The following is a 27,880-nucleotide window of genomic DNA, read 5'->3' as shown; positions in this document are numbered from 1 at the left end:
GAGTCTGCAGGCAGAGCGTGCCAGCTTTGATTCCCGCAAAGCTGGCTTCTGGAAGCGGGAACACCTACACTCGGCCCTGCCCCGAGGTCCCACCCGGCTGCTGTTGGGCTGCATGCCAATGCTAGGAGGTCCGTGTGGCCGCGGTCCTTTTCAGGCTGCGGCCTGGATCTGCCCAGGCCGGGAGGGCAGGTCCTGCCTGGGTCCCAGCGTGGACTGCCGTGAGAAGCCAGGGCTCCCTCCTCTGGAGGCCCCCCCGCCGCCCCTCCAGCTCTCTGTGGTAAAAGATCAAAGAAGCTGCACCTGCCAAGTTGCAGATTTTGCCTCAGGCAACTAAATTTATTAGCAAGAAAAAATTTTTGTCAGCCCAGTGCTGACCAACAAAGTACATCGTTAATAAAGGATAACAAATCTGTCACTTAATTCATAAAACATACCTCAAGCAGTTACAACTAAAAATAAAGTTGGATTTTTGTTTAATTTAAAAGCCTCAAAAATAACAAGCAATATGTTTTTAAACATGTAGTAGACACAATTGTCTATTATACAATATACACTATACACAAGTAGGGCTGGGGCCGGTCAGGGCGGGTTGAGGGCAGAGGATCAGGAGGTGGAGGTGTTTTCATCTGAATCCAGATTTGAGTTGAAATGCTGTGTCCTTTAGAAAAGAAAACTGCTAGAGAGAGAAAAAACCCCGACGCTCCTCATGGCCCCCCAAACCCTCAACTGAAGCAGGCGTGGGGGAGGCAAGTAACGAGGACAGGAAGGAGGGAGCAATTAAATAAAACTTTAAAGCACACACAATACACAGTGTTCATCATCTGAAGTAGAGTATAAGGCAACGTTCTCCATAGAAAAAGAGGGCATCAGTGGATAGCTCGACTTTTTAAATAGAAAGTTGGAATGTGCTGGAGGAGGGCGGTGGCAGGGCTGGGCATGTGGCATGTGGCGTGAGGCAGCCCCGTGAGCCTCCCGGGAGGTGGATGCCGGCCGTGCCCTGGGGACAGGGTCCCGGGGCGTCCTGGGTGGCTGGCGGGGCCGGGGAGGGGCGGGAGAGAGAGGGGCATGGCACAATGCGACTCCGGCAGTGTTGGGGGGAGAGGACGGGGTCGAGGGGGGGGGGGGGCTCACTTTGCTCCTCGACGGAGTGAAATTCATGTTTTTCCTTTGGAAATAAGGGTTCCCATTCGTCCTGGTTTAGAACGTCTCATTGGGCACGGCCACTGTCCACAGTCTGGGCAGGCCGGAGCTCGAGGTGAGAGGGAAGGGCCAGGGCAGAGCCAAGGGGCTTCAGAAGGAGGTGAGCACTGGGCGACGGAGCCCCTTCCTATGGGACCGGTCGCAGAACAGAAGGGAGGGGCTGAGGGTGGCCCAGGGCACCCGGAGCCTCCTTTCCACCAGGGGCCCAGGCAGGACACAGACGGGGGACTGTATCTTCAGGGCCTCCCGCCTCAGTTGGCCTTACAAGTTCTTCGTGACCAGGTGGGTCTTGTAATGCTTGGTGAGATGGTCGCTCCTCATGAAGCGCTTCTGACACTGGGCACACTCGAAGCGTTTGTCCCCTGGGAAGACGAGATGCGCGTCACTCAGAGCCCAGGTGCGGACGCTGTCCCAGCCCGGAAGAGGGGGTGCATGTGACGTGTGAGGGGCACCCTGTAAAGCTGGCGTTGCCTTGTCATCATAACCTACCCGCCTCCTGCTTACACGCTTGCTCCCTGTGGTCGACTCACCTAAACCCTCTGGCAGCTCATACTTCTCATATTTCTCTCCACCCCCCACATGACGTCACTTCCCAGTCTACTTTGTTCCCCTCCCTTGTCCCTTGCCTGAAATGCTGTACTTGTGTCCCTGTACCTGCACCCAGGACTCTTCCCAAGTAGGGCTGTCACCTGCTTCCTTCTGATCTTTGTCCCTGTGACTGACCCACTTGCCGAAAAACCCCACTTGCCCACTGACCTGTCAGCTGCCATTCTGAATATTTACTGCTCTTCCCCCCGGGAGGGTGGCTGGCCAGGGGCTGTAGCTTCGGGTCGCGTGCCCCATCCCTAGTCCCAGGCCAGGGGTCTGCTCACTGGAGACACTCGCCCTGGCAGTGGTTCTCAAAGCATGTGCCGCGGGCCACTGGAGATGCCCGCGACAGTGTTAGGTGGTAGCTGGACGAACACTGTTCTACTTTATAGTTTTGCATTTATTTGCCAGTGCATTAAAATATGTAACTATTACCAAGCCTGTGGTGCCAAAAATATTGCACTAGACGTAAAGGAGTAAAAACAGTGAAATAATCTGAGGAAAATCATTTGGAAAGTGACAGTAGCAGAGGCAGTGTGGGACAGTGATTTAGACCGTGGACTTGGGGGGCTCAGTCAGTCAAGCGTCCAACTATCTCAGTTCAGGTCATGATGTCACGGGTCGTGAGCTGGAGCCCTATGTTGGGCTCTGCGCTGACAGCTTAGGATTTTCTCTCTCCCTCTCTCTGCCCCTCCCCTGTTCATGCTCTCTCAAAATAAATAACTTAAAAAAAAAAAAAAAAAAAGAGAGATTTTGACCTGGGAACCAGAGGGCCTGGTGACCCGGCTACCTCCCCATGTCTCAGTCAAGTGGGCATAATAAAGAACCCTCCCCACAGAGTCGTTATAAGGATTAAGTTAGTCCATTGGTAACACGCACTGTTCAGTGGCTGGCACGGTACAGCAGGGCTTGTTAAATAAATAACCGTGAGGCTACGGCAGACGTCATCGAGGCTGCGTAACGTGAATGGCATCACTCTGGGAAACGCTACAGTAAAGGACTGGCCTGAAAGAATTTCCTGGGTAGGCCTGGACCCCCCGAGAAGTGAGAGTGTAGCTCTCACTCAGCGCGGCCGGGAATCTGGGCTGAGGGAGAGGCCGGAAGCACCCCGTGCGGCCCGGAGCGTGCCGCAGGGGAGGGGACAGACCTGTGTGGGTGCGGGCGTGCCGCTGGAGCTCGTCGCTCCGTGTGAACCTCTTTCCACAGAAGAACCAGTTGCAGACAAAGGGCCGCTCGCCGGTGTGCAGGCGCACGTGAGCCCGCAGCAAGGACGTCTTGCGGAAGGTCTTGCCACAGTCGGGGATGTGGCACACGTGCTTCTTCTTGCCCTGCTCTCCAGACCTGGGAGTTGGGTTGAGGGTGGGGACGGAGGGGGTGGGAAGCCGAGAAAGGGAGGGGGTAGAAGAGGGAGGCAGGACGGGTCGGAGAGAGGATGAGAGGTCAGGTCGGAGGGCACAGGAAAGGTGAGGGGGACGGGTGGCAGGCAGCTGCTACCTCACCCCTCTCCCACCTGTGTCCCGGAGAAGGGCCGGGGCAACAGGGTCCGTGCCGGGCTGGGGGCGTGGCCCCTCCCCCTCGAATCACCTCTTGTCCCCATCCTTGCAGTTGGGACACGTGCAGGCCATGCGGCGCCGCTTCTCCCCGGGCTGGGCCTCTCCGGCCAGCGCCTGCTCCATCTGTAGCTGGATCTGCGTGGGGCTCAGCCCGCTGATGGTCAGGTTGTTCCCGGAGACGTTCTGCACCGTCAGCTGCTGCTGCCCTGTGGACGAGAGGGGGGCAGCGTTCAGGGTCACGAAGCCTGGCACCCCTCTTCCCTGCTGCACTCGACACAGATGATCATCGGAGCGGCTCACACTTTTGGGAGGCTGTCAGGTGCCAGAGACCACGTTAGAGACTTTAAAGGTGTTAACTAATCTAACCCTCATAACCCCCTGAGTTAGAGACTGTTATCCCTCTTTTATGGTTGAGGCTGAGGCTCAACGGCATATCAAGGTCATAGGTAATAATTGGTAGAAGCTGCGTCTGAACCCAGGCAGTCGACCTCCGAGGCAGTGTCCTGAACACTACACTATGCAGGCAGAATTCGGTGTCAGACTCTGCCCACGTGACCTCAGTGGGAAAGGGTCTTGTCTTGAGTGGTCCTGGAGTGTTTCTTCAGAAACGCCTCCAACCTCAGACCCTTGTGAGATACCAACTCTGCTCTCAGGGACATCTCCAGGGATTTTTGTTAATAAGAGTGCGGAAACGGGACAAATCAAGTCCTCTGCAACGTGCATAAAGCCATTCAAAGCATGGGGAGTGTCACTGACCTAACACTGGTGTCTCTCTGAGTGGATTCAATCCTATGCCCCTAAACCAGAGTGACATAAATTCATTTAAGGATGAGAGAACTCCCACTGGCTTGAAAAGTGTTCCTCACCCAGCTGAAGAACACTCAACGAGGGGGCGCCTGGGTGGCTCAGATGGTTAAGCCACTGACTATTGATTTTGGCTCAGGCCATGATCTCACCATTTGAGTTCGAGCCCCCACGTCAAGCTCTGCATGGACAGCATGGAGCCTGCTTGGGATTCTCTCCCTCTCTCTCTGCCCCTCCCCTACTCACATACTCTCTCTCTCAAAATAAATAAATTTCTAAAAAACTTTAACAAAAAAATTAAGAACACCCAGCTAAAGCACCAGGAACCATTCTGCTAGGTAGCTCCCATGTTCCTTTGATTATGTGCAAGGGCCGTGGCGCTGTAAATACTGCCAAGTATTACCACCCAGCTGAAGTGTAGTGCAAGCCATTCCCACTGCCAAAGGCTCCCTCCTTTCCTTCTAACTGTTAACTCAACTCAAGGCTGTCTCCTCTTAGGAGCCTTCTTTCAAGTCCCTTTACCTGGAACCTCCCTTGAACATCCCTCTCTGGTCTGTACCATGCTAATTTGCATGTGTATGTTAGCTGGAGAGCTTTCCTGAGTACATCTTATTTCTCCATCATATTCAAGGTCTTCAGCTGTCATGTGGGGCCAACACGCATCTTAAACCATCTCCTAGAGGCGCCTGGGTGGCTCAGTCGGTTGAGCGTCCAACTTCGGCTTGGATCATGATCTCACAGTTCATGACTTCAAGCCCCGCATCGAGCTCTGTGCTGACAGCTCAGAGCCTGGAGCCTGCTTCAGACTCTGTGTCTCCTCCTCTCTCTGCCCCTCCCCTGCTCATGCTGTGTCTCTGTTTCTCAATAACAAACGTTTAAAAAAACAAAAAAACCCAAAAAACAAAAACTATCTCCTAGGACTTCTGTGAGGACCAAGTGGACATGCTCTTAAGCTAGAAGGGACCAGGCAAATGATGGGCGGTATTTTCGCTGTGGTTCCTGGGAACCCGTGGGCTGGCCCACGGCTCCCAGGGGTGAGGCGAGCAGGCCTGCTGCCCACACCCTGGCCCAAGGGCCCACTCTCACCTCCGGTATTGGTGATGGTGACAGGCACGCCCTGGACCTGGACACCGTTGATGTTGATGGTCTGCATGGCCTGGGCCGCTGCTGCCAGCTGGGCTGCGTTCAGGCTGATGATGCTCCCAGCGGGGGCGATCTTTGGCAGGGGGCGCTCTTTCCGGAGAATTGCGGCCGAGTGCTTTTTGCTGGTCCCACTCAGATGGGGAGCACGGGACGCAGGGCTGCTACAGGTGGTGGTAGAGGTGGCTGCAGCTGTTGTTGGGGGGCTGTCCTGGACGAGGACCGTCTGCACCTCACCGGAAGGCGTACGGATGTAGACCTGGGAAGGGCCGGAGAAAAAGGGTCAGTGCCCCAGCAGAGACTGGGCCCCTGCACTTTGAACAGTGTTATCCCTCCGCACCCAAGTGAGAAGTGGGGGTGCCTCTTCACCCACCCAAGTCTTCCCCAGCTGGCCCAGACCTACATTCACACACTGTCGATGGCATCCCCACACTAAGGTGGCAAATGCTGACGACTGATTGGAAACCAAACACCGAATTTCCTCAGCATGAAAGATACAACGCCAGCGTCAGAAGTAGAGAATTAGAAGGAAGCTAAATGGGAACGTCACAAAAGATGCACCATGAATGACCGCCAAACGAAAATAGCTCTTAGGAGGCACGATCGATGAGGAACAGTTGTCCTCCACCTCAGATTGGCAAAGACGGAAAAATAAAATATGCTCACTGTTGGTGAGACAGCAGGGAAACGGGCACTCTTACGTCAGGAGCAGGAGTTGTGAGGTGGTCTGGGCCTACTGGAGGGAAATGTGGGAAGGTCTATCAAAAGCCTTAAAAATATGCACGTTAGAGCCTGAGTGGGACGAGGAGGGCATTTGTGGGGCAGTGATGACAGCAGCCTGGCACGGGTGTCGCAGCCCCAGCAGGCACCTGTCCACATGGGAGAGCTGAAATCCAGGGGGCAGTGATCCAGAAAGGGGTATATTAAGGCTAATGGAAGCGAGGGTTCTGTCACAGAAGATGGTTACAAATATGGAAAGGGAGAATCTAGAATAAAGTGTGTGGCACTGGACAGGAATCGGAGGTACTGGTGAAAATTCTTGGGTTTCAATGTAGAGAAACAGAGATAGAAATGTGTGATAATATATGTAGGTATGTGCGTGTCCGTATCTTTATCTATGTAGGTATTACATATATGTGTACGTACGTACTTATGTATATTTATGTATACTTCTTGGCTGTGTCCACTGAGAGAGGCTGGGAGCAGCAGTACTGCAGGGATAATGAGCTCACCCAGCACCCAGGTCTCAGCTTCTAAAACTCATGCTCCACTAAAAGGAACCAGGGCTCCTTGGAGAAAGGGCTGATTCTAGGTTTGGGGGCAGGGAAAGTGCAAGACCTTGGAACACCTGTTGTACCAGAAAGTACCAAAGTACAAGAATGGTGGTGTCATGGGAAGAGGACACGGGAGCCAGCCTGAGGGGTCTCCCATTGGCCAAATATGGGAAAACCTGAACATCAAAATAATAATACTAATGGGTTATAACCCACTGGATAAAATGGGGACCTAACAGTCCCTATTGACATAAATAAACAGATGGAGAAGAGAATGACACAATTTCCAATCAGAACCAGGACTCCTGGGAAGAATGATCCACCCCAGGGCTGGGGCTAGGAAAATACAAGGAATGAAGAACCTGCTACAACAGGGATGGACCCTGAAAACATTATTACTAAGTGAAACAAGTCGACTGCAAAAGCTCACCTATTGTAAGGTTCCATTTAATGAAATATCCAGAATAGGCGATTCCATAAAGACACAAAATGGATTAGTGGTCGCCAGCGGGGTTGGGGGAAAGGGGAGAGGAGGAGTGGCTGCTAAAGGTACAGGGTTTCTTTTGGTGGGGGGTGATGAAAATGTTCTAAAACTAGACAGTGGGGATGGCTGCACAACTCTGTGAACATACTAAAACCTACTGAGTTGTACACTTTAAAAGGGTACATTTCATAGTATGTGCATATTTACAGCTGATTTAAAAGAGAAAAGGATGGAAGTATGTCAGGGGATACAGAGGCCAACCCGAAAGAGCTCCAAATGGCCGAGGGTAGGACCAATGTGAGTAACAAAATAAATAACACAGTCCTGGATTATAACCCAAAGTATAACATAGATATACATGAGTCCCTCTACTGCTAGAAATAAATGATTGAATAAGTAAATAAAGAAGAAAAAGTCATCTTTATAGAAGAATTCCCAATAATATTATGTAGATACTTTCTCTTCCAGGATGCAGAGCTTAATTCTTTTTTTTTTTTTTTTAATTTTTTTTTTTTAACGTTTATTTATTTTTGAGACAGAGAGAAACAGAGCGTGAACAGGGGAGGGGCAGAGAGAGAGGGAGACACAGAATCTGAAGCAGGCTCCAGGCTCTGAGCTGTCAGCACAGAGCCCGACGCGGGGCTCGAACTCACGGACTGCGAGATCATGACCTGAGCCGAAGTCAGACGCTTAACCGACTGAGCCACCCAGGTGCCCCACAGAGCTTAATTCTTAACCCCCACTCTTGCCCATGAATATGGGCAACTCCCATATTAGGACTTAGCAACTCCCTTCCCAAGAACAGAGAGGGGCGCCTGGGTGGCTCAGTCGGTTAAGTGTCTATCTCTCTCTTTTTTTATGTGTATTTATTTTTGAGAGAGACAGAGCGTGAGCAGGAAAGGGGCAGAGAGAGAGAAAGAGAGAGAGGGGGAAACACGGAATCTGAAGCAGGCTCCAAGCTGTTAGCACAGAGCCTGATGTGGGGCTCGAACTCATGAACTGTGAGAACTGACCTGAGCTGAAGTCGGAGGCTTAACCAGCTAAGCCACCCAGGTGCCCCAAGTGTCCATCTCTTGATCTTGGTTCAGGTCATGATCTCACAGTTCGTGAGTTCTAGCCCCATGTCAGGCTCTGCATGGACAGTGCAGAGCCTGCTCGGGATTCTCTCTCTCTCTCTGCCCCTCCCCCACTTGTGTGCGTACATGCTCTCTCTCTCTCTCTCTCTCTCTCTGTCAAAATAAGTAAATCAACTTAAAAACAAAAAAGAACAGAGAATGGGAAAAGTAGTAACTTCAATGAAGAGACCTAGCAAACGCGACCTTAACCAGCGACAGAGGTTAACATCAGGGACATGACATCATCAGGATGGCGTATGGACATCATGTACTCCTCATATAATGTGATTAGAGGGCCATCTCACCTCTGTAGTATTCTTTCCAAAAACCTATAACCCCAGACTGGGGGCATTCTGTAGGATACCTGACCAATACACCTCAAGACTGTCAAGATCATGGAAAATAACGACCAAGAAGCTATCACCTGAGGGGCCCAGGGAGATGTGCCCGCTAAGTGCAACATGGTATGTGGACTGGATCCTGGAACAGAAGGCGGACATAAATGGCAAGACTGGTGACATCCAAGTCAAGTTTGGAGTTAGGTAACAGTCTTGTACAATGTCGGTTTCTTAGTTTTGACAAACGTACCTGGTAATGTATGATGTTTAACACTGGGGGAAACTCAAGTGAGAGGTAAACAGACACTCTCTGCACTACCTTTACAACGTTTCTGGAAATATAACCTCTTCTAAAATAAAACATTAATTTTAAGAAAATCTCTTCTAATAAAAGATACTAAGGCAAGTGGGCAAAAGTCTGATGAGGAATGGGATATTTACATAATCTCAAAGTATCTTCCTCTTAATACTACTTCACTACAAAGAAAAAAAGGTGCAGAAATCTGGTGAACATATTTGCTACTTTAATTGTCACCAGTAGGGAGACAAATTGAAATCATGCACCCTTTTTAGGATATGGTGAGAACACAGCATCACTTCTGTATTTCTGCAAAAAAAAAAAAAAAAAAAAGCACAGCCCAGAGGTCATGAGGAAACATCACGCAAACCTAAACTGAGGAACATTCTACAAATAACTGGCCTGTAGCCTTCAAAAGTGTCAAGGTTGTGGCACCTGGGTAGCTCAGTCTGTTGAACATCCGACTTCGGCTCAGGTCATGATCTCGCAGTTTGTGAGTTCGAGCCCTGTGTCAGGTTCTGTGCTGACAGCTCAGAGCCTGGAGCCCGTTTTGGATTCTGTGTCTCCTTCTTTCTCTGCCCCTCCCCCCTCAAAATTAAAAAATATATATATTTTTAAATTAAAATTAGGGGCGCCTGTGTGGCTCAGTCATTTAAGCAGCTGACTTCAGCTCAGGCCGTGATCCCATGGTTCGTGAGTTCGAGCCCCACATCGGGCTCTGTGCTGACAGCCTGGAGCCTGCTTCTGATTCTGCATCTCCTCTCTCTCTGTTCCTCCCCCATTTATGCGCGCTCTCTCTCCCTCTCTCAAAAATAAATAAACATTAAAAAATATGTCAAGGTCACGAACATCAAGTTAAGACGGAGAACTGTTCCAGACCGAAAGAGGCTAAGGAGACATGACAACTACATGCATGTAGTTCCCAACTACGCGGGAAGACTCTTTTGCCATAACGGAATTGCCGGGACAAGTGCTGAGACCTGAGTGGGGTCTCTAAACTAGATGCTAGCATGTTTCTTTGCTAATTTCCTAGGTGTGATGGTTGTACTGTCGTTATGTAGAATGTCCTTGCATGTAATAATGAGACCCTTTCTATAAAACATTTGGAAGTGACAGGGATTGTGGTGGCAACTCAAATGATTCAGGGGCAAAAAGTTATTTGTTAAAAAAGTCCTGCTGGGATTTTGATTAGTGCTATTTTTAAATTCCTGGGTTATCTGAGACTGTGTTTCTCAGTTAAAAGCAAAGAAACAAACCTTACAGCATCTCTTAATGAATACACAGTTCTCATCCCCAATTTTCTCGTATGTGCCCCTTTTGCACATTAATTGCTATTTTCCGTGTATCTGAAGTTTCTGTTACTAGAACATTTTTTGTTCATAATCTAGAGCAAGGGTCAGCAAACTTTTTCTGTAAAGGGCAGATACTAAATATTTTAAACTCTGTAGGTCATGATGAGGTCTCTGCCTTGTAGTGCAAATGCAGCACAAATGGACATGTCTGCTTTCTAATTAAACTTTATTTATGAAAGCAGATGGGTGGGCCAGATTTGACCGTGAACTGCCCATGTATGAATCAGAATATAATGCCTTTTTAAAAAAATGTCCATATCCTTTGCCCCACTTTTAGGAATTTATTTAGCTAGAAGACTGGAAACTGCCTACATCTACAGTTAACAGAGAATTAGTGGTATAATATACAGCACCTGAGGATACTGGAAAACTATTTTATCTTTAAAATAATGTTGTAGGGACACGCGGGTGGCTCAGTCAGTTAAGCATCCAATTTCGGCTCCGGTCACGATCTCACGGTTTGTGAGTCTGAGCCGCACATTGGGCTCTCTGCTGGCAAAGCAGAGCCCGCTTCAGATCCTCTGTCCCCCTCTCTCTCTCTACCCCTTCCCCACTCATGCTCTCTCGCTCTTTTAAAAATAAATTAAAACTGGGGCGCCTGGGTGGCTCAGTCTGTTAAGCGTCTGACTTCGGTTCAGGTGATGATCTCATGGTTTGTGAGTTCGAGCCCCGTGTCGGGCTCTGTGCTGACAGCTCAGAGCCTGGAGCCTGCTTTGGATTCTGTGTCTCCCTCTCTCTCTGTTCCTCCCTTGCTCATTCTCTGTCTCTCAAAAATAAATAAACGTTAAAAAAATTTTTTTTAATTAAAACTTTAAAAAATATTTTAAAAATAATAAAATATAAAATAATGTTGTAGCTAAATCTATGCACATTTGCATGATTATGTCCTTAGGAAGACCTAGGTTTAAGCCCTGCCTCCATCAACCTCAAGATCTGGGACCTCAGGGAACGGAGGGGAGGTACTGCCAAGATGTGTGCACCTGAGCGGGTATCACCTCAGTTCCTCTGTACAGCAGATCTGATGATGAAACCTCATAGATATTATAATACGTAAATTAAACAGTTTAAAGAAAATCACTTGACAATACAGAATGTGCCAGAAGGGAGGAGGCACTCTAAGGCAGACCTCAGATTTCCTCCTGTGTGACTCCCATGTCCACAGGTCAAACTCAAGGGCACTCCTTTTCCACCCAGGAAGAGGACACAACTCCCTACTCTCACTGACCGTGATGCCTTGGTTCTCTCTCTCTAGACAACTGCATGATAAATTCCTCGACGGCAGGAGATGTTTTCTTGTACTAAAAAAAATCCTTGTCCTCAATTTTAATTGTAGCACCTGCCACTGAGACCCAGCAAGTCAAAGTGAAAAGCAGAAAAGAGCGTGGGGTTTGAAGTCAGAACTTCAAGCTGAATCTTGGCTCTTGTCACCTATGCCCCATGAGCTACCGGATACTTCCTAACTTCCCTGAGTTCCAGGTTCTCCATCTGCAGCACAGGCACCATCTCTGGCACTTGGTAGGCATACACAGAGAATAAAACCAACTCACACAGAGCCAAAGAGATTCCAGAGTAATACAACACCTTAATAAAAGCCCCCAATAAGAACACTCTTGAAGTTCTTAGCATCACAGATGAATCTAGCCTAAGAGTTCCTGCCATCGAGCTGGCCTGTGTCTCCCTGTTTTTTTTCTTGTCATTAACAATGACCAGAATTTTCTTGCTTTACATCAAATTCTATGGTTCTGACTGAAATTCGTTTCATTCTTGTACCGTTCTGAGTATGTAGTTCCATAATAAAAAAAAAAAAAACGAACTTTACTATTAAAAAGTATATATCTGCCCCCTACCCATCCTCCGAAAGACTCCCTGAAAGAAAAACTGGACCACGATATAGGTATATAGGGACATCTCGGCTTATTTCTAAGGATGAGCTGTATGTAGCCCTATGAACCGAAGAGAGCCCATTTGCCGGCCCAAATGGCCACTTCCTGCCCACCCCAGACGATGCTGAATCCTAGCACTCAGGTCAAAGTGGGAAACGCATCAGCACCATCTTCCAGAGCAAGCCCAGGGGGAACGGAGCGTCAGCCATTCAGTGTGAAGGAGAGGGAGGCAGGTGCAGAGGGTGAGTGCGGTACCTGAGTAGGCGTCGGCTCAGCCGCCTGGATCTGAAAGTTCTGGGAGGGCTTCTGGGGGACGGTGGGGAGGGTGGCAGATGCCGCCTGCACCACCCGCAGGGCCTGCTGGGGGATCTGCACCACCTGCTGCTGCTCGGCCTTGGGGGGCACCACCTGGACCTGCTGGACCACGGCTGGCTGGCCCCCACCAGGGCTCTGAACAATGAGCAGGTTGTTTCCTGCCTGGATGATGTTGTCCGCAGTGGTCTCGATCAGCACCGTCTCCACCTGCTCAGCCACAGCCACGGGGGGCTGGGAGGCAGGCAGACTCTTCTTCCGGGCTTTCTTGTTAGTCTTAGACAGTGGTGTGGGGGGGCTCTCCGTGAGGAGCTGAGCGGTGGCCCCGGAGTCACTGGTGTTCACGAGGTTGTTGACGGGCAGCGTGAGCGTCACATTGCCGCCCCCACCTGTCAGCTTCACCACATTGGCGCCGCTCTGCACAGGAGTGGTAGTCGTACTTGACTTCTGGACGGGGGCTGGCTTGATGGGGACAGGCTTGTGACTGGACGGTGAGGGGGTGATGATGGCTTGGCTGGTGCCGGGGATGATCTGGATCTGGTTGGTGAGACTGGGCTGTACCTGGATGGTCTGGGAATTGCTCGCCTGGATCTGAGGGACCGCCTGGTATTGGATATTGGCATTTGACCGGGTCCCTTTGTTGATCACAGTGGGGTTCTGGATGGCGAACACCAGCTGCCCCCCAGGATAGGACGCACTCAGTTGTGACCCCTGAATCTGAAGGATGTTTCCTTTGGAGGACAAGATTCCAAAGCTATTCTTGCCAGGACTGAGGGGGAGAGGGGCAGGTTTGATGGGGACGAGTTTCCGTGGCGTGGGCTGGGGGGGAGCAGGAGGTGTCACCGCAGCTTCAACAGCTGGAGGGCCAATTTTGCTACATGTTGCAGCAAGCAGGGCTAGAGGAGATGGCTGGGAATCCTGCGAGAGAACAGGCGGAGAGAAAGTGAGGTGTGAACCCACTGCCCAGCCACCCTCTGCCCTTCATGGCCCTTGGCAGGCTCTTCGCCACCGCTGTGGTAGGCAGGGTGCCAGCATCCTCCCCCTCCCTGCTGGCTCTGCTTTCTCTCAGGGAGAAAGAATGGGCAATGCCTTCCTCAGGAAGGAACTCTCCAGAAGCCCCCATGGCAGGGTAAACTAACACCCTTACTTCCCACTACCCTTGTTTCTTAGGGCTCACGGAGCCATCCTCAGCTCTTAGACAGAAGTCCATGGGCCCATCACAGGGGTGAAGGGGACCCTGATTCCTCAGCTGAGGAAGGGCTGAGGAAGGGAGGCAGGGAAAGAGGAAGGGAGGGCCAACAGGAAGAATAAACACTCTGGTAAAGTGGGGAGGGCTGCTCTTTTGAGGCTACAGGGACAGAGCCTCTGTGTAGGGACACAGCCTCTGTTTCCCTTTTATGGTCAGGGGGTCTGGTGGAAGGGACCTTGAGTTTAACCCTGCTTTTCCCTCGGCTCAACTGTGTCATCTTAGGTAAGCAGCCCTGGCTTCTTAGTTCAGAGAAAGCGGACAACCGAACCTTCCCGGGTCTCGTATCCTAGCCAGTACAGAGCTTTTGGCTGTGGTTTAATGTCGGCTTCCGGGAGTGCTTCCAGGCCGATGCAGCCCCAACCCTCAGAAGCCACTGCCCACTCACCTGGGTGGTGGAGGCGGCGGGCTGCAGGTAGTCACTGGGACTGACAGCGGCAGTGGCAGCCATGCTGGTCTGTGGACCTGCTGGAAGGAAAGAGACAGAACAATGCACAAGATGCCGGAACAGAACCCAAGCCCACTGGCTCAGACACTCTTTTCGCCTCTTTGCTGCTGCTTCTCCAAGAGATGTTAACCTTTCCTCACATCTCCCCACTCAAGATTAGCAACCCTATACCTTTCTTTAAAAAAAAAAAAACAAAAACGTTATTAATTTTTGAGAGACAGAGAAAGAGTGTGAGTGGGGAAGGAGCAGAGAGAGGGAGACACACAATCTGAAGCTGGCTCCAGGCTCTGGGCTGTCAGCGCAGAGCCTGACGCGGGGCTCGAAATCACTGACCATGATATCATGACCTGAGCTGAAACTGGATGCTTAAACGACTGAGCCACCCAGGTGCCCGTTAGTAGATGACCTTCTTTCCTCTCCTCCAACTTGGCCATCTGGGGCTGTGAGGACAGCTGGTCCTGTCTCCAGCCATCATAAAGCCTGGGAGAACGTGACGATACAAGACTATACCAAGGGCAGCTTCAGTCACCTAATGGAGCTCTCTCTACAGGGTACTGCTGACTCTCCCTAGCTAGATCGGAATCCCTATTTGGAGGCGCCCTCCCGCCTCCCCCGCAGCTAACTCCCTAGTTCTAACCCAAGCTTCTTGCTCGCTCTTGCTAAAGCTAGGTGCCAAGCCAGCCTGGGAGAGAAGCATCCCTCAGCCAGGATCTCTACAAGGACACACCTGCTCCATGAGGAAACCTTAGGTGCTTTATTCTCAGCCTTTATTACAAAGGCTCAACGGCCCAGGTATGGATCTTCAGCACATGGGGAACTGCTTTAAGCAAATTTATATAGGATAGTAGGTATGGCCCCAAAGGTGTCGCCAAGACTAGAACTAATGACTGAATATAACAAAAAGAATGAAAACAGAGTAAACTCTATTTTTGTTAAATGTGTTATATTTCTAAATAGGAGTACAGCAGGAAAAGTCTTTAAAAATGCTGAAATGTTAAAGGCCATTATCCCTTGGTGGTAGAATTTCATTTGACTCAGAATTATTCTCCTTGTTTTCCTGGATTTTCTCATTTTCCCACAATGAATATACTCTATTGTGCTTTTTTAAATTTTAAATAAAGAAAACTAAAGAACGCTGAGGAAGTAACAAAGGGAATCAATACTCTGAACTTAAATCCGATCTAAGAGAAATATAAGTAAAGTGGAAATCATGAGAATTGGGGCAAAGAATCTATGCCATCTTGTAGTTCATAAGTCACTAAGGAGAAGGGCACTGGGCAGTGAGACTTGTACCTTGAACCTCTGGAAAGTAGCTTTCAGGAAGTACAGAAACCAGGTTATTAGTCTGGAGACTGGAGAAGGCAGCGAGCCCCCTGATCTTCTGGGAAGAGGACTGAAGTCATGGAGAGAGGGCAACTACTCAAACCATTCCGTCTAGGCTGGCCTCTGGCGGAGAGTCATTCTTCCACGGGAAAGGTAGGGGGAAGGGAAAGAAAAAGTCAAGGGGAAGGAACTAAGCCCAGGACAGACGATGGGCCAGCAAGGCCGATGCCTTCAATGGTTTCCAGGCCCTAGGGCCACACAAACTGCACTCCAGAGTAAGACTTTACAGGCACACTCGCAAAGTATATGAGAAGCCAGAGGGCAGCTCTAGGCAAAATCGTATTAGGAGATCCTGCAATAATACAGACACTGATCCTCGGCAAAATGCTAGAACAGATGACCGCACGCTACAATTACTGCAGTAAGGAAGCAGTGATCGTAAGGAATAAGCACAGGGTTGCAAAAAAAAAAGAGTCATGCTTGTTTCCTGGGGTTTTGCATGGATACACCAAGAGAAGGGTGTTATGCTGTGTGTTTTAGTTCAACAAGGGATCTGACTGAAATTTTCGTAATATCCTTATAAACGAGAAGGAAAAAAACAAAAACAAAAACAAAAACACAGGCAGGATAGTCTGGGTTGGGGGCTAAGCTGAATGTGCCTCTACCTAAAAGGGCTGAGATCCACACACCCTGGGGAGTTTGCTGCAAGGTCCACTAGGGTGTCTCAAACTCAGGGGTGGGCCCCAGGGCAAGGGTCGGCAGCTTCTCCTGGGAGACCCGTGCTTTTTCTACCAGAATGTTTTATTCCGGTGTTTTCACTGTGATGGTCTTTTAAAAATGAACGCATGCTATAGAGATCACTGGGTGACTGCTGCTTTACCGGGCTTTGCCTGTTTCGGGGCCTGTGTGTGTGTTTTCACAGCAGTACCAGTGCCAAGTGGCGCCGCTCTAACTGCGTGGGCTAATTAAGACAACTTAATTCTGCACATTTAATTCACGTTTGTGCAAAGTGAGGGATGACGGCTCTTAAGAAGCGTGGGAGGGCTGTGTTGCACTAGACGCTGCAGGGTAGGCGTCTGCAGCTCAGGGAGCCTGAGGTGTCGAGGCTGTGGCACGCTGCTGCTGACAGCCGCGATACGGGTTCCATCAAGTGTCATCCTCCCAGAAGGAAGTTGCTGATGTGATTCTTACTGGCTTTTTTGTAGTTAATTAATTTTATAGGAGCTAGATCAATGAGTTGATAAACAGATTTCTGTGCACAATTAAGTAAGGCTGCAGCATTCTAATGAAGACAATCTAAGTTGACTCAAAAACATTTTTCCTTTAGAGCAGTGATGTTCAAAGCATTCTGACCACGAACCACAGTTATAAAAACAATTTACATAAAGACTGAGTATGCGCGCACCCACACGCCTCCCTGTCCTATGCTCAGGCACTGAGTTTCCTGAAACAAAATCTACGTTACTCTGTGTGATGTGCTTGGGTATTTTTCTACTCTATTTCATTTTTTTTAAATGCTGGCTATGACTCACTAAATTGGTTCTGCGCCCTAGAGGCTGGAAAACGTGGCTTTAGAGTAGTCGATTCACCACTGAAGTTTGGAAAACCATGCAAAGACCAAGCAGGCAAGTTCAACTCGCAGATACTACAAAACTGAGGGTTATAAATACAATGGGTGTCAGTATTAGGGTTCAGAGATCTTTAAAAACTAGTATGTGCAGTGCTTTTAGAGCATGAGGCTCCATCCAGACCTAAATGAGAGCTGGGTCTGTGCTGTCACCTGTGGGGTGGCGGGGGCGTCCCTCTCAGCCTCACTGCGCCGTAAGACAAAGGGCACAGCACCTCCTGGGATTCTAGGAGGCATCAATAATTACTACGGAGAGCAGCGAGCACACAGTGGGTAATCAATAAACAGTGGTTTAAACTTTGTAGTTGAGTACATCTTGCCCTTGGGTTAAAAAAAAAAAAAAAATCACATGCATGCAGGACAGGAAGACGGAGCTTAACAGTGGCTGTCCTGTGAAAAAGCCCCAGTGGGTTCTTCTCAAAGCTAAACGGGAGGCAATAGAATCTAGATGTGGTTGCCAAAAAAGCTACTGCAATCTTGGACTGAATTTCCAAAAGTTCAATCACAGAAGAATAAGTTAATCGTCCCAGTGCGTTCTGCACAACTGGGCCACATCTGGAGTGTCAGCTTTCATTCTGAGGGACATTTTGAAAGGGGCATTTTCAATTGGAGCTTGGTCAGAGGACAGGAGCAATGGTACGACCAGGATGCCAGACTAGTGATATCCACCAGGGGACTTATCCCATAGGTGGTTCAAGACTTTAGGGTGGTAACTTCAAGAAGGCAGATTTTGGGGATGCCTGGCTGGCTCAGTCAGTTGAGCATGTAACTCTTGATCTCGGGGTCATAAGTTTGAGCCCCACATTGCAGGCAGAGTTTACTTAAAAAAAAAAAAAAAAAAAAAAAAAAAAAAAGAAGGCAGATTTTGGATTAATAGAAGGGAAAACTTTCAAAAGATAGAATCCGTTGCCTTTTGAGGTAATGTTCTCCCTTTTCTGGAATCGTTTAGACAGAGGCAGGATGTGTGTCTCTGTCAGAGATGGGATGTCTAGATGGGGTGGGAAGCTGGACTAAACGAACTTTTATAAGACTTTTTCAATTCTCAGGCCATGTTGCGATTAAAAACACAAAATGAGTTACTTGCAGCCAAGGATGGGAAGGGAAGGCAGGGGCTCTCCCAGGAGGCTCCCCTGGGCTCAGGTTCACTTAGCTAAAATTGGTGACTGACTCCCGCAGACATCCTCTGCTCTGAAATAGAAGGACACTAGGATGGGACAGAGTGCAAACAACTTGAAAAAAGGCCTCGAGCTTCTTACTCATCTCCCTTCCTCCCTCTACAGTTGTTGTTACCCTGGACTCAAACTGTTTGGAGACCAGGTTGGGCTCAGAGCGATTCTTCAGTTAGGAAGTTACAGCAGCATTTACCAAAGCAGCCTGCTGGTGCGCGACGACCTTGTACCATTTGGGCTTGGTTTCATTTTCCTCCCCAGTTGGCTCTTGAAATAACCCTCTAGATTTCAAACCAGTGTTTGTAAGTATCTCTCCTAGTGTCACTCAGAGCTTTGTGGCCCCTTGGCTGCAGGCTTGGGCAACCAAAACAGAGACTGATCTCCCTACCACTGGAGAACTATATCCTGGGATTAACCATGAAAGGGAAAAGAGAAGCATTTCCATTTGGGTGTTTGGAAATGAAAAGTGGTTCAGAAGTAAGCACAGATGTGTAACTGCAAGACGATGATCAAAGGTACTTTAGAACCTCATTAATTTGGAACCTTATATTTAAAATGTGTAATTTGGACATAAATTGTGCTTAACTTTGTCTTCATACTATTCAAAGGGAGGCTAAATAGTGTATGAAGACTGCAAAGGGACTCTTGCGCAAAACCACGTAATTGTTTTATGCCACTTCGACCATTTCAATTGTACTGCGTGCTTTTAACAGCAGTTTAGATCTGGTCACTGAAACCTACACTTAGCAGCACTGGTGAGTGGGATTTCCTAAGTGTTCTTGAAAGAAAAAGCTGCATTCCTTTCAGAGTTGTGCCATTCAGACTTTTCATTAATTCAGGTTAGCTAGAACTTCCCCAACAGTCCCTTGGCTGGTGAAGTTTTACAGTGATTTATTATACAAGCAACAGTAGCTCTCTCAGGCTCCAAGGAATGCCAAGGGCATCAAGGGAGGCTTCCAGACTGGAGGGTTGGGGGGTGGGGCGGGGTGGGTTCTAGGGCCTGATGGCACCACCCCTGACTTTCCTTTCCCCAGACTGGAAGCCAGTCTAGTTCGAACACCAGCTGAGAAGCAGCCCCTGAGTCTCCGGGCTCTTTCTGTACAGGCCTGGTGGAAAAGCTGCTGGCACTTTACTGTTTCCCTCCTTTCTCACTTGCTTATTTCCCTGAGCAGCAGCAGCAGCACTTTGACCCTGGCTCTCTGCTCTCCCTGCTCCTGCTTGGGTCACCCAAGACCTCCTCCCTGCTAGATCCAACAGACCCTCGTCAGCAGTTCTTGACCCTGACTATTCCCAACGCCTCAAAATTCCCATGGATCTTCTCCTATCTCTCCAGCCTCCTCTTCCCCTTTCGGGTTCTGTTCCTCAACACCCATCCTTCTCACCCAATACCTGTTCCACAGGTGACCATGCCCACTCACAGGGCTCCAGGTACTGTCCACAGACTGCCACCTCCTGGATCTGCATGTGGCCCAGCTCTCCTGAGGGGCAGGCGGGTACATCCGGCCCTCTGTGAGCCTTCCACTTGGGCGGGCCACAGGACTTCCCACACCGAGCTGCCACCTCTGCCCATCCTCTCCCCAGCGTTCTCATCCCCGGCCTCCACAGGCCCTCTTCCAGATCCTTGAAGCTTTCATCTCTGCCACTGACCTTTCCTTGCTCAGGGCTCTTTCTTCTCTCTTTACTAGCTAACACCTACTCACCCTTCACGTCTCAGCCTGGTTTTTCCCCAGAAAAATTTATTGAGAGCCCACTATGTACCCAGCTGTCATTTACTCAGACCCCTGAGATGAGGTTAACCCCTCTGGTAACACTCGCCACCCATTAAATAATCACAGGCTTAATGTCTCTCGATATTCGCAGAAGGGTTGGGGGGGAGGGCGGGCCGGTTTTCACTGCACTGCTACACACAACACAGGGGCCCTTCAGTGCCTGCGGGCTCGATGAATAATAGTAGTCTCTGGGGCAACCAACTTCTGTCTGGTATTTCCAATCACAAGGAAACCTGAACATCATCCTCTTTGCCTATGACTCATCAAGCCCTCATGAGTCTATCTCCTAAATATAAACCTCTCTCCAATCCACTCACCACTCTCCATCCCCTTTGCCCCGACCCTGGCACTAACCACCTTCTGCTCGGCCTGGAATACTGCCCAGAGTCTTCAAAATGGCTCCCCAGCCTCTGGCCTGGCCCCCTCTAATCCAGCCTCCACTATCAGTGTCAGAAGAATCTTTAAAATGCAAATCCCATCCAGCCGCCAACCCCCCCCCCCCACATTATACCTTTCAATAGCTTCAGATGATCTTAGGATAAGCTTATAAAAGCCAAAAACACTCTGCCCCTCCCCCTCTACCTCTCCTTTATCTCTTGCTCTTCAGACTCTCCCCACAGGCACTTCAGTGTTTTCCATTTCTGGAACTACGACACGCCCTCTCTCACTTGGAGCCTAAGCTTGCTCTTTCTGGCATTTGTCTGGCTAACTCCAGTCCTTAGAGCTCGGTTTATAATTCACTTAAGCAGGGAAGATCTTTCCTGACCTCTTCCCTCCCAACCCCCAAGTCTGGGGCAAGAGCCCGTGCTGTATGCCCGTGTAAAGGTCCCACAGGCCCCTTCCCCTATCACAGGGCAATGAGTGGTGTCTGTCCTAGGGGTCTTTCCAATGGCCTGGCTCAGGAAGCACCGGTAACAGGAGGAGGCCTCAGACAGGACCCCGAAGCCCTGGCCATCAGACTGGGGGCCGCTCCACTGGTCTTTCACTTGAGAACATTACTCTTGAGACACAGGGAATGAGAGAGAAGGGGACCTAAGAAACACCACAATAAGCTTTAGGAAGCTCTTTTCCCTCTGGAGAGAACTTGGGTCAAACTCCATAGCCAGGACTTGGCAGTACCTGGCTTTTTTTTTTTTTTTTTCTTTTTTGGCCTCATGGGTTCCTACCATGGCCTTCTTGGCCATCCGCTATGGTATTTCCCCTGGAGGAATTTCACTCTGCACAAACAGTCCTTCTGCAGGCTATTTTGGTCAGCTCAGCTGGGCCAGAAGCCAACAGAACAGTTTCTCCCAGTTGCCTGGCCTGGAAGAATTCAGAGTTGGTAAGGGAAAAGCAAGCCGTGGCTGGTTTTAGAGAACAAAGTTGGACCTTGAAGGGAGTTCATAAATGGGCTGAGAGAACCAGCCTGCACGGAGGGAGCAGCAACACTGGTGGTTAAAAACACCAAACTGCAGACAAGCAAGCCTCCAGCACCACAATAACCATATAAAGGAGCTCAGTAAGGGTAAAAGGAACTTCACTGACTTTCCATAAATGAGAACAACTCTGAGTGGCGGCTTGCTAATGCCTCAGGCTAAAGGCAGCTCAGGCCAGGCCTCTTAGTGGGCCCACGATTTCATCAGGAAGTTAAAATTCCCTTCATCAGTTTGAAGCACCTGGGGGCTGAGGGGGTTAAGCTTCTGACTCTTGGGTTTCAGCTCAAGTCATGATCTCATGGTTTGTGAGTTCAAACCCCGTGTCAGTCTCTGTGCTGACACTGCAGAGCCTGCTTGGGATTCTTTCTCTTTCTCTCTGCCCCTTCCTCACCTCTCTCTCTAAAACAACAACAACAAAAATTTAAACAATTCCCGGGGCACCTGGGTGGCTCAGTTGGTTAAGCATCTGACTCTTAGTTTCAGCTCAGATCATGATCTAACGGTTCACGAGTTCAAGCTCCACGTTGGGCTTTGCACTGACAGTTTGGAGCCTGCTTCAGATTCTCTGTCTCTTTCTCTACCTCTCATCCCCACCCTCAAAAAATAAATAAACATTAAAAAAATCCCTTCAGCAGTTAAAAGCTGTTATTTCTCCCCTTTTCAAACAAAACCCTTTGCAAGAGGTACCCATAAGTGCTGCCCCTAATTCCTCTCCTGCCAGTCTTTCTTGAACCTGCTCCAGGTTTTTGCCCATGCCACAAAGACTGCTTGTGCCACCAGTGACCTCTGCGTTGCTATATCCAACAGTTAATTCTTAGACCTTATTTTATGTGTTGATCTGACAGCTGACCCCTCTTTCTCCTTGAAACACTTTCTACACTTGGCTTCGGGAACACACTTGCCAGGTTGATCTATGTCTCTAGCTACTTTTTCAAAGTATTCCTTTGCCGGGTCCTCCTCTCCTCTCAAATTCTAACTGGTTGAGTTGCCCCAGGGTGCAGTCTCAGCATTTATTTTTCTTCTGTCTATACCTATTTCCTGGGCGGTTTCATCTAGCCTCACAGCATTTTAACAACCAGTAACATACAGGTTCTATATAACGATGACTCCCAAACTTGTATCTTGTATATCCGACTGCCTACTGACACCTCCTCTTGGATATGTCAACAAGCATCTCAGATCTAACCAATGCCTGGTATCGTCCTAATTCTGTGTCTCCTTCAAACTTCCCCGTGCAGTGAATGGAATTCTGTCCTTCCAGCAGCTCGGTGCTAAAACCCTGTACGGCATACTTGACCCTTCTTTTTTTCCACACTCTACATATGACAGCCACCAAACAGTGTTTCGGTTCAAGGTAGAAAATGCATTTTGAAAGTACAAAATACATTCAGAATCTGACTGCTTTCACCACCACCTGTTATCACCCAGATTCAGATCCTCATCATCTGTCACTCGGTTAACTGCAAAAGCCTCCTAGCCGGGCTTGTGACCTTGTTCCCGTCAGTCTGCTCTCAACATGCATCCAGAATGAGACCCATCACACTTAAGTGAAATCACAGTACTCCTCTGCTCAGAGCCCCCCAAGAGCATCCTGTCTCCCATTCAAAGTAAGAACTGAAGTCCCCACCGTGACACATAAGGACCCTATCTGACCTATCCTGTCCCTCCTCTTCACTACTTCGGCCACGCTGGTCTCCCTGCTGCTTTCCAACATACTAGGTACAGCCCCTTCTCAGGGCCTTTGCACTTGCTGTCCTCCTTGGCTGAGTTCTCAACCTCCCCCGCCCCCCACCCCAGACTGAGCATGGCTCAATCTCTCCCCTCCTTCTGTGGCTTTACTCACATGTCACCTTCTCACTGAAACCTTCCCTGACCACCCTATATAAATTGCACCCTTTCACATTCTTCTGTCTTCTCTTTTTCTTCGTACCACTTCTCATTGTCTAATATCCAGTAGTTACTTATTTATTGTCATCCACTAAGATGTAGGCTTCTTAAAGCAAGGAACTTCTCCTTCCCTTACCCACCCATGTATCCCTCCTACCTGGCACATAGTAGGTGCCTAGTGTATATTTTTTGAATGGATGAGTGAATGAATCCTGGAGACTGCAGAGTGGGAGAGCCTAAATGGAGTTTTAAGAACCACAGGAGAAAACCCACAGATGTGCATGTCCTGGCACGAGGCTGGAATCCACCCGCCAGGTCAGCTCAGCTGATGCTGTCCCAGATGGAACTCCCAAGCCCGCCCACTGCCTCACGCGGGGACAAGTGCCTGTGTGCAGACCCACACAGTCTAGTCCTGCACCCGGACAAAGATCTCAAAGCACACACCTCATCACCACACACCAGGTACCGATTCTCAATGCTTCTTTCAATGAACCTGCACCAGGGAAGGGGAATTCTTTTCCAAATGAGTTAAGATAATGAGGGCTGGCTATATGAATATGCCTTCTCGAAATGTGACTGTCATTTGCTAGTTTGCATCCTGCCTGGGTCACAGCCAGTGGTACTGGAAGGGACACTGGAGAAGTGCGTGGGAACCCAGGGCAGCTCTTCACCCTGACAGAGCAGTCCCAGGAAATGGTACAAAGAATACTTGGCCCCAGACCGCTCTTAAGGAACAGGAGAGAAAAAGAAACCAAGATACACTTTTTCCCCCTAGAAGACCACTGTGTACAAACACGTGTTTTCTCTGCTTTGGCACATTTACTTGTGAGTCACGCCCACATTCATCCCCAGCTCGGACCAGTTGTGAAATGAGCACTGACTTCATTTCCCCTGGGAAGAGAGGGCTGGCTTACCATTTACAGTTCGGAAGGCTGGGAAAGGTTTTGGTCTGTCTTTAGGCTAATCTGAGAAGCCTTCAGCCCGACACTGGCCAGAGGCAGAAATACTCCACTTTCAATCACACAGCCCTGGCTGCTGTCTCTTAGTCCCTAGTCACACTCTCTGGGAAGCCGCTCCATGACTCCACTGAGCCCCAGGGGAAAGCTAACAAATACGCCAAAGAGGAAGCTCTCGAAAGAGGACGTTTGGCAGTGGGCAGGCCAGAGTCTGCTGGTCGTTCCTGGGCCACTTTTCACCCCGTGGCTGAGGTGAAAGAGGCCACCTAACAGCCTAAGTCATGGCCTAAGGGCAAACCGGCATCTCAGAGCCCTCAGTCTCAAAAACAACAGTCCCCCAAGCTAAACGTTGGCATTACGACGTGGTGAGGCTTCCGGCCAGGTACAGCACACAACTCTGAAGCTGACACCAGCTGCAGCTAAGGAATGAGACGTCCAAAGGAGGGATGCAAACAGCTGGACCTGCACACATGCTCTTCCGGTGACACAAACAGCCTGGACATCTCAACACTGCTCGAAGCCATTCACGGGGACAGACTGAACAGCATCTAACCTGGGCACTCGGCCCTGTAGTGCTCCCTTGCTCCTGAGCAGAGCTCGGCTCCCCAGGGCACGTCCTGATGAGAAGCACACGGTAATGCCCTGTGCCGGTGACAGCCTCGGAGCACCCAGAAAGAGCACCTCCTGGCCGTGTGGGGGAAGCTAAGCAGTGAGTGCTGACTGAGCCTGCTCCTGGGTTCTCTTTCTAGCATCGCGTGAGGCAGTGGAAAAATCAGTTTTCCCTTTCAGAATCCTGTCAACTAGGACAAATCTACCAGTACCACCCGGGAACATCTCTTCCAGGGCAATCTCTAATCCTTTCCTGATACTTAGGCTGACGGTGCCCTGGAGTTGGTAATGCCCCATGTTTTTACCCTCCTAATTCGTAGCAAAAAACAAATAAGCAAAAACGTCAACGAATTCATTCCATAATGATGTCCACCTCTCAGTCAGCATGTGGGTCAAGTGTTCCTCGTTTAGAACTTATGAGAAGTTCCCTAATCCCGTTAAGCTAACCAAACTCATAAGTACTGGCGCTTCTCCAAATACATTTTACTTCAAGTCTTCAGCCCGCAAGGTTTCAGACTAGACCCCATAATTGTTTAAACTCAGAAGAGTTCACATCTCTACAATTTCTAATACTCTGTATACACTTTAATTACTACATTTTTTCTATCCTTGGAAGCAAGCCTTCCAATTTGTGGGTAAGCAGAGAACAGAGGGAGTGAAGGTAAGTCACAGAAGAAGATGCTACATTTCCATCATAGAAATGTATGGTGACAAAGGTCTAGAAGATTGCTGAACTCAAGCCAGTACCAGGGTCTACCGACCAGTGGCAACAAGCTTAGGATGTCTTCATGAGGGCCCTGGTTGGGCAATACTCTCTGAAAGCAGAGTCAGGAATTATCACATGCCTATTGTAAAGGACTGTTCAAGCTACAAGGGACCCTGCAACTTCTCCAAAAGGCTGCCAGTAATCAACGAAAGAACGAGGAAGTTCAAGGACAAGATATCAAAATGAACTGCCCTATATGCTATTATGCCACGAAGCTCCTTTACCCAGATATTTGCCAAAATCTTCTTTCAGCTTCTCTCCTCCGACAGGCCTCCGGAGGCCCAAACTTTAATAGAATCTGAGAGAAAAAAGCCGGCCAGTCTATGTGCTGTCAACACTGGTGCCAAACTCTTCCTCCTGGAGCCAGCTCCCCTTACAGGGCAGTGAGGTGAGGATCCAATTATGAACTAATTCCACTTGGGTCTCCTTGGCAAAGACATTGTGTCTTTAGCAGCCTAGCTCAGGGAGTTTATAATTATGTCAGACCGGCTTTTTTTTTTTCCTTGTTGTTACTGCTTTTAAATGAAGAGGGGTTAAGCCTCTGTACAACCAAGCGGAAGAACCAGAATTAGAAAACTTACCAATCGCCCCAGCCAATGAGAATCCATTTCCAACAGGTATTAATGCCTATTGGAAGCCACTGGAACATTGACATCATCAGCCCAACTGATAGGTTGTCTGACAGATTCGCCCCCTTCATCGCACACAAGAATTTAAAACAAAACAAGACACTGCAGTTATATTCATTATTGCAGACAACAGGCTTCTTTGTGTTATTAATCAAAATGATTTCTACGGTGTTGACTTCACCACTGTTCCCTCAACAACCTCTCTGTGAACTGGCCAACACCCTGAACTTTCTAGCCCTAAAAATCTTATCCAAAATACCAACTCAACGCTTAGCCCTCCATTGTGATACTTAAGGCCTTCTGGGGTACAGCATGCCAAGTCGTAGACAGTGCATGCTAGTATACCTTGAAACAGTCATCACCCTTTTTTCTGCAATTAAATCAGCGTTAATGGGGGACTGTGAGCCAATTCCTTGCTTAAAGCAGATCTACAAGCTCTTCCCTCCCTTTCTCTAGGAAACCACAAATAAGGGAGCAAGAAGTAGCCTCAAGAAGAAACAAACTTTGGGAGAATGTGCACTGAGAAAAGCCAGATGGAGTCCCCCTGGATCAAGTTAATTAAGAAATAAACATGACGGTATACTGGAGTCAAAACCAAGGAATGCGGTGAGGACAGGTTTCTCAATTGCCCAAAGAGAAGACACAGTTCCTTTTCAACTAAAATTAGAAAGCCACTGGGAACATAAGCCAAGAAGCACGGGTAGGAGGCTGAGAACCAAAAGTCAGCAATGGGATGGAGGCAGGGTGGAGAAAGAAAGTAAATATCCGTTTTATTTCTTCTGTCATTCCTTAGGTTTGCACCTGGCTTTTGGGATTCAGCAGTCCCACCGACGGAGCATCAGCTAACAGGCTGGGAGCTTTGTCAGCAAGTTCTTAAACGGCTCATAATTCTGCTAAGAGCTTGCGGGTATCTAGCTGGTGTTCAAGGACCCAAGTGAAAACATTACGAGGTTTATGTCCACGTCGCAGTCTAAGGCAAGAGGTCATCTGCCCTTTGGGGGGGGGGGGGGGGGCGGTGCCCTCGTGTCCTGACACACCATCTCTCCATTGGGGTATATCGGGAACCAGGCTGGCTTCTAGGCCCCGCAGTGCCCATGTGGTTGGCGCCGTCTGCATTTTAAGCACTCCCTCGCCCCTCTCTGCACTCGGGAGGGCCCTGAATCGCCGGTAGGTACCGAGTCAGAATGCAGGAGGGTCCCCCAACACAGGGCTAGCGCGAGGAGCGTGGGCCGCCTCCTCGGAGCAGACCCAGGCTATGTCCACAGGCCGGAAGCACTGAGGTGGGTAGGCAACTGGGTGAAGGGGGTGCCAGGCACGCCCGGGTGCCCGCACCTCTCACCAGCCCCCGGAAGCGCCGCCCTCCCGCCCAGCGGGCTCCGAGGGGGCGGGGAGTCGAACGCCCCCTTCCGGGTGCCTCCGCCCGGCTGGCCAGCCCCGCTCCTCCTCCGGGCGGGAATCCTCCCTCCCCCGCCCCTCCCGGAGCCGGGCCCCGGCGCCAGGCCCGGTCCCAGGGGGGAACCCCCGGCCCCGGCTTCCCCTCCCTGCGGCCTCTGCCCGTCTTCCCGACCCTTGGGGGCCGGAAAGACCCCGCCGGCAGCGGTCAGGACCCACCGCTCATTACGACATCTTCCTCCCTGGCCTCCGCCGCCTCCGCCGCCACCGAGAGCCTGACACCGCCCGCCCAGCACCCGCCAA

The 27,880-nt window shown here is 49.7% G+C and overlaps 1 protein-coding gene across 5 annotated transcripts; it reads right to left on the bottom strand.

Moving 5' to 3' along the window:
* Positions 1–308: 308 nt before the first annotated feature.
* SP2 (Sp2 transcription factor) lies at positions 309–27,880 on the bottom strand. Of its 5 annotated transcripts, none has more exons than XM_019415922.2 (7): positions 27,797–27,880; positions 13,976–14,052; positions 12,285–13,259; positions 5,232–5,544; positions 3,373–3,547; positions 2,936–3,129; positions 309–1,562 (listed from the first exon to the last, which is right to left on the bottom strand). In XM_019415922.2, exons 1-7 carry the CDS (start codon positions 27,801–27,803, stop codon positions 1,462–1,464), a joined length of 1,842 nt encoding a protein of 613 aa, XP_019271467.2. In that variant the 5' UTR covers positions 27,804–27,880; the 3' UTR covers positions 309–1,461. The 5 variants fall into 5 exon arrangements, with proteins under 5 accessions (XP_019271467.2, XP_019271466.2, XP_019271468.2 ...); XM_019415921.2 differs by having other exon boundaries at positions 13,976–14,055; positions 27,797–27,875; XM_019415923.2 differs by lacking the exon at positions 27,797–27,880 and adding an exon at positions 26,987–27,101 and having other exon boundaries at positions 13,976–14,055.

The sequence above is a fragment of the Panthera pardus genome, unplaced genomic scaffold, assembly GCF_024362965.1.
Source record: "Panthera pardus isolate Hobbes unplaced genomic scaffold, ASM2436296v1 HiC_scaffold_3, whole genome shotgun sequence".
NCBI classification, from domain to species: Eukaryota; Metazoa; Chordata; class Mammalia; order Carnivora; family Felidae; genus Panthera; species Panthera pardus.
The sequence above is the reverse complement of the archived record's forward strand: the minus strand, read 5'-3'. Positions and strand labels throughout refer to the sequence as shown.

Bases quoted from the DNA above. Each gene is read 5' to 3' on its own strand.
- SP2 (XM_019415921.2), bottom strand. The intron at 5,545-12,284 runs GTACCGCACTCA...GGCCCTTCCCAG, and splicing joins CTGAGCCGACGCCTACTCAG to GTCTACATCCGTACGCCTTC. The intron at 3,548-5,231 runs GTGAGAGTGGGC...TCTCGTCCACAG, and splicing joins CACCATCACCAATACCGGAG to GGCAGCAGCAGCTGACGGTG.